This window comes from Poromitra crassiceps, assembly GCF_964638095.1.
Source record: "Poromitra crassiceps genome assembly, chromosome: 2".
In the NCBI taxonomy this organism is placed as follows: domain Eukaryota; kingdom Metazoa; phylum Chordata; class Actinopteri; order Beryciformes; family Melamphaidae; genus Poromitra; species Poromitra crassiceps.
Window position 1 is genome coordinate 22,166,261 of NC_139624.1, and position 15,000 is coordinate 22,181,260.

Sequence of the window (15,000 nt, forward strand, 5' to 3'; positions counted from 1 at the left end):
AGAAACAGGGTGAGAGAGGGAGAGAGGGAGAGAGAGAAACAGGGTGACAGAGAGGGAGAGATGGAGAAACAGGGTGAGAGAGGCAGAGAGGGAGAGAGAGAGAGAGAGAGAGAGGGCAGGAATATGATCAGGACTTAGAGGCTGCCTGCGTGCAGAGCTCAGCACAGCTCAGCCAATGAGTTACTGTTACGCAAGAGCTCGCTCGCCCCAGCTGGAGATCAGAGAGAGAGAGAGAGAGAGCAGCAAAAAGCAGTGAGCCGAGTGAGCAAAGAGAAGAAGTGAAGCTAAGGGACAGAGAGAAGAAGGATGCAGAGAGCGAGCAGATTACACACACACTCCCTTAGTCTCTCTCCCTCTCTCTCCCTCTCTCTCTCTCTCTCTCCCTCACATGCCTTCTCGCAGCACGCCAGCAGCATCATGAACAGCAGCGCACAGGTTTGCCTCTCTCTGCCGAGCGAGTGAAGAGAGGAGAGGAAAGAGAAGAAGAAGAGGAGGGAAGACGAGGAGAGGATTAGGAAGAGGGAGGGGAAGAGAAGTTACTTCCTCAACTCTTCTCCAAAAGACTTCTTCTCCAAAGGGCTCTTCTCCAACCGACTCTTCTCAAAAAACTCTTCTCCAAAGGACTCTTCTCAGCCGACTCTTCCAACACCCGACCATGAGGCTGTGAGTCCTGAACTTCTACTCCTGTGTTTCCTGTTTCCCGCTCCATGTCGTGGACAGCCGGAGCCCCGGGGGGGCGTGGGCGCTCAGGACTGCTGTGGTCCCTGCTGCTGTGCGCTCCGGTCTGGGTCAGAGGCTCCACGCTGAACCCCGTCCAGACCGCCACGCTGGAGGACTGGACTACCGCCATGGTCCTCCTGCAGCCAGACTTGCAGACTGAAGCCCAGGCACAGACGGAGGCTCCCACCACCGACACGGGGACTCAGAGTGTCACCAGCAACTACACAGGTCAGTTATTCTACACTATCTAATATCTATTACTTCTATCTCACAGGGACATAGAAAGTCTAATTTTATACCTGTGAGTGGCATCTTTTCGCTGCAGAAACATGCATCTGGCTGAGGCTAAAATATGATTTTCATGTGACCATCAAACTTTTCAACCCCTCTCTCAGAGTCAATCTGAGTGAGGAGCTGAAAAGTCTGATGGCCACAGGCAGGGATGACTTCCTGTGGTGCATCTGGGAGGAATGAGTCTTGCACTGAAAGTGCTCCTGTGCTTGAGCAGCATGGAGTGGAGTGGGTGGGAGACATTGTAGAAGATGCAAACCAATCACATGGCACACCAATCAAACATTACGTTTAATCGATTAATCCAACATGTTTGGCGTGCCATGGGCTAAACACAGACAAACAACGATTGAACATGTTGAGTCTGACCAAACATCTCCAATGTATGATTGGTGTGCCATGGGCTTATGAACACGCTCTTGGTTATGTGCAGCCAGCATGGCCTCCCTCGCCCTCGCCTCAGAGGAGCCACCGCTACTTCCTGGTTATCAAACCCAGCCTGGCTCAAAGCCCGAACCGGCGTGGCCACCGACTCGGCCCGGGGGTGAATAGCAGGCGCCTCAGCGACCACAACTCGCAGCTACCGGCCTGGTAACGTGTCGCGAAAGCCCTGGCTCGAAACACCGCTCGAAAGTTTATGCAACCAAAACATCTTGGTTGGGGTTAGGCAACAATAGAAACCTGGTTGGGGTTAGGCAACAATAGAAACTTGGTTAGGGTTAGGCAACAGTAGAAACCTGGTTGGGGTTAGGCAACAATAGAAACTTGGTTGGGGTTAGGCAACAATAGAAACTTGGTTAGGGTTAGGCAACAATAGAAACTTGGTTGGGGTCAGGCAACAATAGAAACTTGGTTAGGGTTAGGCAACAATAGAAACTTGGTTGGGGTTAGGCAACAATAGAAACTTGGTTAGGGTTAGGCAACAATAGAAACTGTTAGGCAACAATAGAAACTTGGTTAGGGTTAGGCAACAATAGAAACTTGGTTAGGGTTAGGCAACAATAGAAACTTGGTTAGGGTTAGGCAACAATAGAAACTTGGTTGGGGTTAAGCAACAATAGAAACTTGGTTAGGGTTAGGCAACAATAGAAACTTGGTTGGGGTTAGGCAACAATAGAAACCTGGTTGGGGTTAGGCAACAATAGAAACTTGGTTAGGGTTAGGCAACAATAGAAACTTGGTTGGGGTTAGGCAACAATAGAAACCTGGTTGGGGTCAGGCAACAATAGAAACCTGGTTGGGGTCAGGCAACAATAGAAACTTGGTTGGGGTTAGGCAACAATAGAAACTTGGTTAGGGTTAGGCAACAATAGAAACTTGGTTGGGGTCAGGCAACAATAGAAACTTGGTTAGGGTTAGGCAACAATAGAAACTTGGTTAGGGTTAGGCAACAATAGAAACTTGGTTGGGGTTAGGCAACAATAGAAACTTGGTTAGGGTTAGGCAACAATAGAAACTTGGTTAGGGTTAGGCAACAATAGAAACTTGCTTAGGGTTAGGCAACAATAGAAACCTGGTTGGGGTTAGGCAACAATAGAAACTTGGTTAAAGTTAGGCAACAATAGAAACCTGGTTGGGGTCAGGCAACAATAGAAACTTGGTTAGGGTTAGGCAACAATAGAAACTTGCTTAGGGTTAGGCAACAATAGAAACCTGGTTGGGGTTAGGCAACAATAGAAACTTGGTTAAAGTTAGGCAACAATAGAAACCTGGTTTGGGTTAGGCAACAATAGAAACCTGGTTGGGGTTAGGCAACAATAGACACTTGGTTGGGGTTAGGCAACAATAGAAACTTGGTTGGGGTTAGGCAACAATAGAAACTTGGTTAGGGTTAGGCAACAATAGAAACCTGGTTGGGGTTAGGCAACAATAGAAACTTGGTTGGGGTTAGGCAACAATAGAAACCTGGTTGGGGTTAGGCAACAATAGAAACTTGGTTGGGGTCAGGCAACAATAGAAACCTGGTTGGGGTCAGGCAACAATAGAAACTTGGCTGGGGTCAGGCAACAATAGAAACTTGGTTAGGGTTAGGCAACAATAGAAACCTGGTTGGGGTTAGGCAACAATAGAAACTTGGTTGGGGTCAGGCAACAATAGAAACCTGGTTGGGGTCAGGCAACAATAGAAACTTGGCTGGGGTCAGGCAACAATAGAAACTTGGTTAGGGTTAGGCAACAATAGAAACTTGGCTGGGGTTAGGCAACAATAGAAACTTGGCTGGGGTTAGGCAACAATAGAAACTTGGCTGGGGTTAGGCAACAATAGAAACCTGGTTGGGGTCAGGCAACAATAGAAACTTGGTTAGGGTTAGGCAACAATAGAAACCTGGTTGCGGTTAGGCAACAATAGAAACCTGGTTGGGGTTACGCCACGTTCACACACACGCCTAGAGCGACGCTTAAAGCAACGCCTAAGCAACGCCTAAAATTTAGGCGTCCTTGTTAACAGACGAGAGCGTTCACACATACCGCTGCCACGCTGTGCTGAAGCCACGCTCGCGCTGTGCCTACGCTGCGCTGCATTTATCGTTTAGGCGTCTGTTCTATTTTTCAGCTCTAGGCGCGCTGAACTGTCAAGCTGGCTGTTGTTTCTGGTGGACTTGGGCCATATTTTCTACCGAGTTTGCCCAAAAGGGAGGGTGGAGCGCGAGTGCATACTAGTAGGAGAGCTGTCCTTCATGTGTTCCTCTATTAACGTCTTTTCTGTCAGATGTATATATACCCCCCCTGTCTCAATGCATGTATCACTCATGGTGTTGATGACTCATAGTCACATGATTACCCGAGGGAAAATAACAATTACAGCGGGCCAAGAAATAGACAGACATCCTCACTTGCACATTACAATAAAAAAGAGGACTCACCCATGCTATAAATCAGATCTGAAAAGTGTAAAAAAAACGCTGCTCATGTGTTCAGCGTAGCGCAGAGCGTGGCGTCCTGTGTGAACGAAAATAGGCGCCAGGCGTGCATGAAGCAATGCCTATATGCGTAGGCATAGGCGTAGGCATAGGCATAGGCATAGGCATAGGCGTAGGCGTGTGTGTGAACCGGCCGTTAGGCAACAATAGAAACCTGGTTGGGGTCAGGAAACAATAGAAACCTGGTTGGGGTTAGGCAACAATAGAAACTTGGTTAGGGTTAGGCAACAATAGAAACCTGGTTGGGGTCAGGCAACAATAGAAACCTGGTTAGGGTTAGGCAACAATAGAAACCTGGTTGGGGTCAGGCAACAATAGAAACCTGGTTAGGGTTAGGCAACAATAGAAACCTGGTTGGGGTTAGGCAACAATAGAAACCTGGTTGGGGTCAGGCAACAATAGAAACCTGGTTGGGGTTAGGCAACAATAGAAACCTGGTTGGGGTCAGGCAACAATAGAAACCTGGTTGGGGTTAGGCAACAATAGAAACCTGGTTGGGGTTAGGCAACAATAGAAACCTGGTTGGGGTTAGGCAACAATAGAAACCTGGTTGGGGTTAGGCAACAATAGAAACCTGGTTGGGGTTAGGCAACAATAGAAACCTGGTTGGGGTCAGGCAACAATAGAAACCTGGTTGGGGTTAGGCAACAATAGAAACCTGGTTGGGGTTAGGGTTATAGTTTATAGCTAAGTACCTCAGCCTTTTCAGAAAGTAGAGACGGCCGTGGTCCTTTGTGTAGCGGCTTCAGTGTTCTTAGCCCAGTCCAGTTTATTGCCAATGTACACCAGGTACACTCCTCCCTGTGCGCGTGCGTGCGTGTGTGTGCGTGCGTGCGTGTGTGTGTGTGTGTGTGTGTGTGCGTGTGTGTGTGTGTGTGTGTGTGTGTGTGTGTGTGGACAGTAATGATACAGACTTTCTGTACAGAAAGCATCGCTTCACATGCATTGGAGCATGACCACCTCTCTCTCTCTCTCTCTCTCTCTCTCTCTCTCTCTCTCTCTGTCTCTCTCTCTCTCACACTCTCGCTCAGTTTCTCCACTTTAACCTCTCTCTTTGTCCCTGCTAACTGCTTTCTGTCGGTCTCTTCATCTGTTTTTTCTCCCTCTGTCTCTCTCCCTCCCTCGCTCGCTCGCTCGCTCACCCCATATCCTCACGTGTTTATGCATAAATACAGCAGATGTAAGTGTGTAAGTGTAAACCTCACGTGCCTCACACACTCACACACACACACACACACACACACACACACACACACACACACACACACACACAGAGCACACACACACACACACACACACACACACACACACACACACCACACACACACACAGAGCACACACACCAAACAGCACCAATCTTCTTAGAGGTTTAGTGAATAAACAACACTGCAGCTCGCATTGTCTGAAAGAGCACGAATAAGCACTTTACACTCTAATAACACACACACACACACACACACACACACACACACACACACACACACACACACACACACAGGTGATCAGCTGGCTTGCCACACCACACCACATGCATGGATTACTCCAGACCAGAGCACAAGCTTTGATGTTAGACTAGTGTTTCTCAATGTGGGCTCCGGGGACCACCAGGTGTCCTTGAGGGGGTTGCAGGGGGTCCCCAGCAAACTGATGAATGATGAACAATTAACTTTAGCATTATTTTATTATGTTAGAGAATGTAGGAGAATGACTGTTTTGAGCATAGTTTCACTGTTATCTCTACAACAGCCTACAGACAGGCAGAGAACTCTGGACAAAATCATTTGCAACAATAGCAACAGTCTCAGATTTGGGCCGTGGATCTCAAACTTTTTTCACGTGAAGGACCCCAAACTGACACAAATGAGACCACAGACCCCCATTTGATAAGCTTTGGTCCCATGGTCGTGTAACAGCGTTGTGTAGGTGGTACTTGCAGCAACCCATGTTAAGGGCTTGCCCAGGGGTGGATTCGAACTGGCTTACGAGGCGGACACGCTAACCACTGCACCAAGAGAGCTAGCTCCCTTGGTGGAGCTGATTAACGTGCCTTTATACTGGGGGAGTGATTTTAACCAACCTACTCGCTACCACTCGGGACTCACGAGGAATCGGCGCTGATTCACTTCGGTTACAGTCGCCCATCTGATAAGATTTTAGTTTTTTGTGATGACCCTCCCACGCTCCTGGCCCTGGTGTTGGGGTCGGTGTCAGTCACGATTTGGGGTGTGTTAGTGACGAATGAAATAAAACGTGAGTTCACGTGACCGGCTGGTTTACCAGGCTACTTGTCGTTAGCTTATACAGGTAACAATAGGCTGATTGGGTGCACCTCGGCCCGGTGCACTCATTGGGCTTACAGTACAGTAAGTAGACCTTCAGCCTCCTCGCCGATGCATGTAGTTTGTGTTGTTGTCTAGTTATTACTATTATTTTTGGTTAATAAATTATTGTTTTAACTTTGACTTTGTATGACTCCCTCGATTTGTTACTTTACTTTGGTGTATGACTCCCCTCATTTGTTACTTCCTGGTTGTAACATATGTGTGTAGAGTAATACACCAAAGTACTGTAAAAGTTAAAACTATTTATTGAAGGATGGCTTTACCGGTAATCAACCCACTTTGTATCATATATAATCTTGGTAATATAAGCACATGGGCAGTGTTTTACCTTCTCTCTCTGTTTACCTCACGGAGAGAAATGCTCCTGTTGCTGCCTGCAGAAACTCCGCCCCCACCAGCTGCAAGTCATTAAGGCTCGTTAAGGCTCTCCATGCGATTCTCCATGGATGTGCGCATAGTACTTAAAAAATAAAAATAAACAACAACAGCCGCCCTCGGAGCAGATTCTGCCTCTTCAATAGAATTTCCGCAGCTCCGTTTTGAGGCGTTGTGACGTAAAACGTGTCAGAACGGAGCGCTTTGCCAGAGGAGGAAATGGGAGTTCTCCATGAGGAAAACACAGAGAGAAGGTAAACACTGTGCATGTGCTTATATTACCCAGATTATTAATGATACAAAGTGGGTTGATTACCGGTAAAGCTATCCTTTAACTAAAGGGGGAATAATAACTGGACAACACAAACTACATTAAACAAGCAAACAGAACAAAAGGTGCATCGGTGAGGAGGGAGAGAGACTGAATGCTCTGAAGGGCTTCTTAAGCCCACCTGACCCAGGTGCACCCAAGCACCCGACCGCAACACCAGGCTCCTGCAAGAGACAGGACAGGGAGAGTTGGAGGATTGTCACACTTTTAAATGTTTTGTTACAGAATGTGTATGAAGCCTATGACCAAAATAGTCATATTCTGTCATTGTGTTACTTATGGTTGGAATTCTAGTGAAACCTTTTTTCTGGGACCCCTGCAACCCTATCAAGGACCTCTGGCGGTCCCTGGACCCCACTCTGAGAACCACTATAGAGAGCTTCAAAACATTCAAAATCCTCAATGTGTGTGTGTGTGTGTGTGTGTGTGTGTGTGTGTGTGTGTGTGTGTGTGTGTGTGTGTGTGTGTGTGCGCGTGTGTATTCCACTCTTGCATTAACAGATGAATTCCTCTTGTTTTTTCCTCTCTTTTCGAGCGTATTGGACTCTCTCCTTCAGCTCTGTGTCACAGGCAGCCGTGTGTGTGTGTGTGTGTGTGTGTGTGTGTGTGTGTGTGTGTGTGTCTGTCTGTGTGTATGTGTGTGTGTGTGTGTCTGTCTGTGTGTGTGTGTGTGTGTGTGTGTGTGTGTGTGTGTGTGCATGCCTGCGTGCGTGCCTGCGAGTGCATGTGTGTGTATGTGTGTGTGTGTGTCTGTGTGTGTGTGTGTGTGTGTGTGTGTGTGTGTGTGTGTGTGTGTGTGTGCGTGTGCGTGCATGCTCATGCGAATGTGTGTGTGTGTCACAGCAGCCAAGCCGGGTTTACTTTTTGACATTTCGCCTTTTTCTCTGGCGCTTACTCTGACGTCGACTGTCGTTTATAGGGAAATAAATAACACTGCTTAACTGGTTTAGGTCCTGAAGGAGCCCTTGGACATACACTACTGTGGTTTGGACATACGCTAGTGGCGTTTGGACATACACTACTGGGGTTTGGACATACACTCCTGGGGTTTGGACATACACTACTGGGGTTTGGACATATACTACTGCCGTTTGGACATACACTACTGGGGTTTGGACATACACTACTGGGGTTTGGACATATACTACTGCCGTTTGGACATACACTACTGGGGTTTGGACATACACTACTGGGGTTTGGACATACACTACTGGGGTTTGGACATACGCTACTGGGGTTTGGACATATACTACTGCCGCTTGGACATACACTACTGGGGTTTGGACATATACTACTGCCATTTGGACATACACTACTGGGGTTTGGACATACACTACTGGGGTTTGCACATACACTACTGGGGTTTGGACATACACTACTGGGGTTTGGACATACACTACTGCCGTTTGGACATACACTACTGGGGTTTGGACATACACTACTGGCGTTTGGACATACACTACTGGGGTTTGGACATACGCTACTGGGGTTTGGACATACGCTACTGGGGTTTGGACATACGCTACTGGGGTTTGGACATACACTACTGGGGTTTGGACATACACTACTGGGGTTTGGACATACACTACTGGGGTTTGGACATACACTACTGGGGTTTCGACATACACTACTGGGGTTTGGACATACGCTACTGGGGTTTGGACATACACTACTGGCGTTTGGATATACACTACTGGGGTTTGGACATACGCTACTGGACAAAACTACCGTTTTCTGCATTACTGTCTGACAAATGCTTGCTGGGGTCCTCTTTTCCCTAACACCACAGGGGTCAGAGGTCAGAGATGAGGGAGTAGAATACACACACACACACACACACACACATGCACGCACGCACGCACGCACACACACACACACACACACACACACACACACACACACACACACACACACACAGCCTTGGAGTGCTGACACACCGGGTGTTTTGGACACTGGGACTCGTTAAGCAGCTCGTCCAGGAAGGGAATTGATCAGAGTTCTGCTATCGATCGGCCTCAGGCCAGAAAAAGCAACACATTACCGAATATAACTTAGTACTGTAACTATAGGGTTACAGAGATTCACAGTATAAGCAGTACTCATTACAGCAGGGGTTCTCAAAGTGGGGTCCGGGGACCTCCAAAAGAGGAAGAATTTATTTTCACTATAATTCCGTCCATATAACAATGACAGAATGTATTTTGGTCATACACTTTCTGCGTCTAAAAGCAAAATATTTTACTACTGTAATAAGGCGGAGGGGTTCCGCGGCGCGCAATTGTTCAACAGTTGAGCAAGCTAGAAATGAGCACGCAAAGCTAGTAATGACAAAATCTGATCAAATGGGGGTTTCAGTTTAATCTAATTGGTTTCAGTTTAGGGGTCTTCGATTGCATTACAGTATGCAGTATTCATCAGAGTACACAAATACGCTACTCATCACACTATTCACTACAGTATTCACTATTCACTAATATAATCCATCCCGCCCACTAGTGACTAGTGTTGTCACGGTACTCGGTACTTCGGTACTTGGACGGTACTACATTGCTACGGTACTGAACGGGACCTGTTTTTCATGGTACCGAGGGTACCGAATTTACTATTTAGTTTGCCACCATGGCTTGGCTTTATGGACCCAGCCGCCAGCTAACGTTAGCCTGTCTGCCTGATCAACATACATACATATACTGCGCATACGCGTGATTTCTAACCCCACATAGGATAAGCAATAACCACGCCCTGTGGCGCCTGGATTGGCCAGGAGCAACACTGGAGGGCACGCACAGGCAGCGAAGATAATGGCTAACAGCTACAGCAGGAGCGGCTGCTCCTGTCCTATTCCAACAACTCAACTTGTTGAGAAGAAGAATGCAAAGAGTCGCATTTGGAAATATCAGTCCCCAAAGTCCCATCTGCAAAAAGTGTGAAAGGGAGTTCCAAACCAAACAGGATAACACATCCAATCTCGCCAAGCAGCTGAAAGACAGGCACCCAGACCTGTTCAAATGATTCAAGGTGGGTTACTTCTTTCAAACGGTGTAAAATAACACGTTTAACAACATATCAAACAGACCTTATCCTGTCACATTCGTTTTTGAGATAGCTGGCAATGCATTGTGTAACCAAAAAACGTTTGCGCTAACGTTAACGTAACGTGTTTTGTAATGGAATCATTATGGGACCCGGCTAATACCTGGTACAGCGTTAGCTAGCATAGTGTAACACGTGTGCAATGCAATGTTTGTAATGGAAACATTATGGGACACGGCTAATAGCCGAACTTAGCCATAGTTCAACATGGCATCAAAATAAATACAAGCTTCTTTCGGGTGAAACATGTCCGTGAATTAAAACTAGCTACATAAAATTGCTTGCACTCTACATGTGTGTATGTGCAGTTGTCTTTATCATCTCTTTATTTTAGTAAATCTCACTGACGTTACTTTCCATTTAACAGTATGCGAGAGATGAAGATGAAGAGGAAGGCACAAGTCGCGGAGCCCAAAAGACCACCCAGCAGACAATTCCTGATGTTTTTGAAAAGCAGAGGAAATATGACAAGAACTCACATGAAGCAAGAAAGTGTGATAGGGCATTGGCAGAATTCCTATGCATCGATCAAATACCAATATACACCGTTGAGGAAAAAAAAGGATTCCAGCAATTCTGTGAAATAAATTAAATTATAATATTTAATATAATAATACAATTAAATACTTGAGGGCTTCATGTGTTGCACTGTCTGTACTCACTGCCATACATAGTTGAATGTAAGAAGTAAGCAGAAGCACATTGTTTTGTTTTAAAGTTGAAGCCTACATGCCATTTGTTCATTGGAAATGGTTGCATACTTTAATAAAGGAGAATATGTTCAAGAAATATCAGTCTGTTTTTTTTACCGTGGTACCGAAATTGGTACCGAGTACCGTGGAAATTCACTAGTACCGGTACCGACTACTGAATTATTGGTACCGTGACAACACTACTAGTGACTGTGCCTAAACATAACTTTTGAATAATAATAACTAGAAATGTTGCGTGCTTTACGCACTCCTCTCTAGGGTGGAGACTCTGGAGACGATGCGCCATGGACGCACTTTTATTTTTGGTGTGAACAAACGCATGCCAACTCTGTGCCGGTCTTCGGCGGCAGGACACAAACGGTCTCCAGACTTTTCCAAAGCTTGCCTTCTTTCTTTCTTGTAGCAGCGTGTTCCTTGAGGTGGTCTGGAAGTGTATCCAGTGTGCAGTTGTTGTCTCCTAATGGGTGCTGGTCCAGGTCTTCCATCCACTTGTGGTCCAGAAGTGGCTCAAGCTGGTCCATGTTGTTGTCGCAGGTTGAGGCCTCATTGCGTGTTTTGATCACGATGATCGTGACACTTTTTTTCAATGGATCTCAGTCGCCCTGGATAAGATAAGGATAAGATAAGGATAAGAGCGGCAGCAGCAGCTAAATATCTCAAACGTAAATGGGAAACGCTGCGTTTAATCCGATCATCTGACCGGCAAAGCCAATTACCTTTGTCCATTCTGGGCTATTTCTAGTGGGAGAAATCCTGTTAATGACACGCTAACACACACGCACGCGTGACACACATACACACGCACACACACACACATGCGCATGACACACACAAACACACACACATACACACGCACACACACACACGCGCATGACACACACACACACAAACACACACACACACACACACACACGCACACACACACACACACACACACTGGCAGGCATGTATTTTAATGACTTCAATCCATCTGAGAGTTTTTTTCTTCAGAAGTCCACTGATTCATGCTTCTATCCTACGTTCATATTGTTGTTGTACAGTAGAATCAGATTAGCATGTTGTTGCACAAAACTCTAATTTCTCAACCAGATGATTTTTTTCTCTCCAAACGGTTCCTTTTGTGGGAGGAGCACGAATGCAACAGGAGCGAACAAGTAGTAAAAAGTGAGACTTTGACAATGGAAACATGTGGATTTCAAAAACACGCACCAGGAGTTTTTCTGTTAGCGACACAAACCCTCATCACTCCTGAGGCCCGGAGGCTTGGCGAGCTCCAGAGACAAAGAGTTCCTTCTTCTGTCTCAGCCTGTCAATCCAATATGGCCGTTTGGCAGAGAATCAACTTGGTTATTACCTTCCCACGCCTTACAACTAGTAACGCTGCTCGCCGAACAAAGTCACCAAGGGAGCATCTGAAATGAGCCTTCCCTCAGAGGAGGCAGCGAAAACAAACGCACCCCACACACACACACACACACACACACACACACACCACCCCCAATAAACTGGTGTGAACTGTCTTTTCGGCACAGTGTGTAGCACCGAGCAGCAAGCTATATGGTTTTCAATTAAAAGTGATGACTCACAGAGGGGGGGGGGCTTTTACTTTGAAATCTCCAAAGAGTGCCTGGACATTCCGCCTTACCTGCGGCGTTACAAATTATGATTATGAATATTGCATGTAAGCCTTACATGCCGTGTGTGTGTGTGTGTATGTATGTGTGTGTGTGTGTGTGTGTGTGCTCAAACAGAAAGAGAGAAGTGTTAAGAAATTACAAATGTGTGTACACTCTCACTTCAGTTTCCTCTCTCATTCCTCTTTATTTCACTGATATTTTCTTTGTCTTTCGTCAGTCTATGTCGAGGTCTGAAGTTCACACGCAGCTTCTCTGTCCTTTCACTCAACCTGCTCTGTTTAACTGTTAGCACACCACAGAGATGATCCTCTCAGAGCCACTTAAAGGATAATACTGCTTCATTTAAGACAGTGCCAGGCCAGCACTCCAGCTCCCTCTGCTGTTTTATTTAAGTCAGTGCCAGCACTCCAGCTCCCTCTGCTGTTTTATTTAAGTCAGTGCCAGCACTCCAGCTCCCTCTGCTGTTTTATTTAAGTCAGTGCCAGCACCCCAGCTCCCTCTGCTGTTTTATTTAAGTCAGTGCCAGCGCTCCAGCTCCCTCTGCTGTTTTATTTAAGTCAGTGCCAGCGCTCCAGCTCCCTCTGCTGTTTTATTTAAGTCAGTGCCAGCGCTCCAGCTCCCTCTGCTGTTTTATTTAAGTCAGTGCCAGCACCCCAGCTCCCTCTGCTGTTTTATTTAAGTCAGTGCCAGCGCTCCAGCTCCCTCTGCTGTTTTATTTAAGTCAGTGCCAGCGCTCCAGCTCCCTCTGCTGTTTTATTTAAGTCAGTGCCAGCGCTCCAGCTCCCTCTGCTGTTTTATTTAAGTCAGTGCCAGCACCCCAGCTCCCTCTGCTGTTTTATTTAAGTCAGTGCCAGCACCCCAGCTCCCTCTGCTGTTTTATTTAAGTCAGTGCCAGCGCTCCAGCTCCCTCTGCTGTTTTATTTAAGTCAGTGCCAGCGCTCCAGCTCCCTCTGCTGTTTTATTTAAGTCAGTGCCAGCGCTCCAGCTCCCTCTGCTGTTTTATTTAAGTCAGTGCCAGCACTCCAGCTCCCTCTGCTGTTTTATTTAAGTCAGTGCCAGCACCCCAGCTCCCTCTGCTGTTTTATTTAAGTCAGTGCCAGCACTCCAGCTCCCTCTGCTGTTTTATTTAAGTCAGTGCCAGCGCTCCAGCTCCCTCTGCTGTTTTATTTAAGTCAGTGCCAGCACTCCAGCTCCCTCTGCTGTTTTATCTAAAGCCACCCTGCAGTAATTTTTTCATAGCTGTACAACCATTTCTATGAAAACGTACATGTGTGCGTGCCGTAATAACACACGTCATCATTTGCGCCAAAGAACTTAAATTGATAAGAACTGGTGGTTCTTTCTCTGCAGGCCAATGACAGCAGCGCTGTTCTCTCTGTCTGTTCTCTCTTTGTTCAACTCTTTGTCTGGTCCAGAGCTGAAATACTGGAAACAGTTACCGGAAACAGCCGCCATGACAGTCTCCCCACATCTCTGTAAAAAAGCCACAATATCTATACTATAATTGCGGTAGCGTCTGTCTCTCTCTCTGCCCCTCTGTCCTTTGCGTATCTTGAGAACCATTTGTCTGATCGACTTCAAACTCTGCGCGTATGGGGGGTATGGACTGAGTGCAGAGCACTGTTTTTGTGCAATTTTTACGTGAAACGTTCAATATGAATAAATGTGTGTTCGATTCTGCCCCACCCGCGTTTACAACTAAACGAGCGCTCCCTAAAAGCCACAGCTGAAAGTGGGCGGAGCGACCAGGGCACAACACTCTTCTCTGCACTGTACAACAAGGAATGGCTGCCGCCGACGTTAAACCAAACAGAAGAAGAAGAAGGAATGGCTGTAAGCAGGGATATCCATAGACAGACACAGACAGAGAGTAGCCTTACGTCCTTTTGTCCACCACAACAAAGATCTTGACAGAGTTCCCTCCCCCCTCGCTGAACCCGGCCGCCGCACCGCTGTCTCTCTCTCTCGCTCTCTCTCACAATTAATAGATGGGTGCGTTTGTTTTTGTGCACGGCAGGTGCTGTTGCGAGTTCTCTGTGTTAAAAACAGTGTTCGCCCAAAGGACCCCGCCCAGAGACGGTCTCATGAAGCTACACCTAGCCAGCTGTGCACCAAAACACACCGCAGTTTTAATTTTACATTACTATTTTGGGCCTTAAGGCTGTTACACACCAAGAGCGATGTGAATATACCGCACGAAATTGCGGTGTGAGTTTTGACCCACCTGTCAATCACAGCCACAGATGTACACGTCGGAAGCGAATTTCTGAAAAATCAACCGTGGTCCGAAAAAATAAACACCGCAATAACGCTCAGCGAAACTTCGCCGTTGGTATGCACGGTTGCATTGACTGATATAGGTTCGAGAAATATTATTGACGTGCAAATTATTCGAACGGAAATAACGCTCCCGATGTGTAAGGATCTTAAGAGTAGCATTAAATATTATTATTTAGGATTTATTTAGAGAACGACATCAGAGAGGATAGGGCAGCATGATTTTCTTGCTTATAGGCACTCCAGTCGTCATCCTTCTCTGCTCTGTAGCTTGCCGTTTTTGTGTGTTTTGTTTGTTTGT

At 46.6% G+C, this 15,000-nt stretch overlaps 1 protein-coding gene across 1 annotated transcript in view; it reads left to right on the forward strand.

Moving 5' to 3' along the window:
- Positions 1-707: 707 nt before the first annotated feature.
- Positions 708-15,000, forward strand: part of LOC310798936 (uncharacterized protein) — a gene marked incomplete at both ends in the record, with an annotated part of 28,075 nt that continues 13,782 nt past the window's right edge. Inside the window, one exon of the mRNA XM_083661491.1 lies at positions 708-948. Coding sequence (XP_083517617.1) covers positions 708-948 — 241 coding nt within the window. The remainder of the gene's footprint in view (positions 949-15,000) is intronic.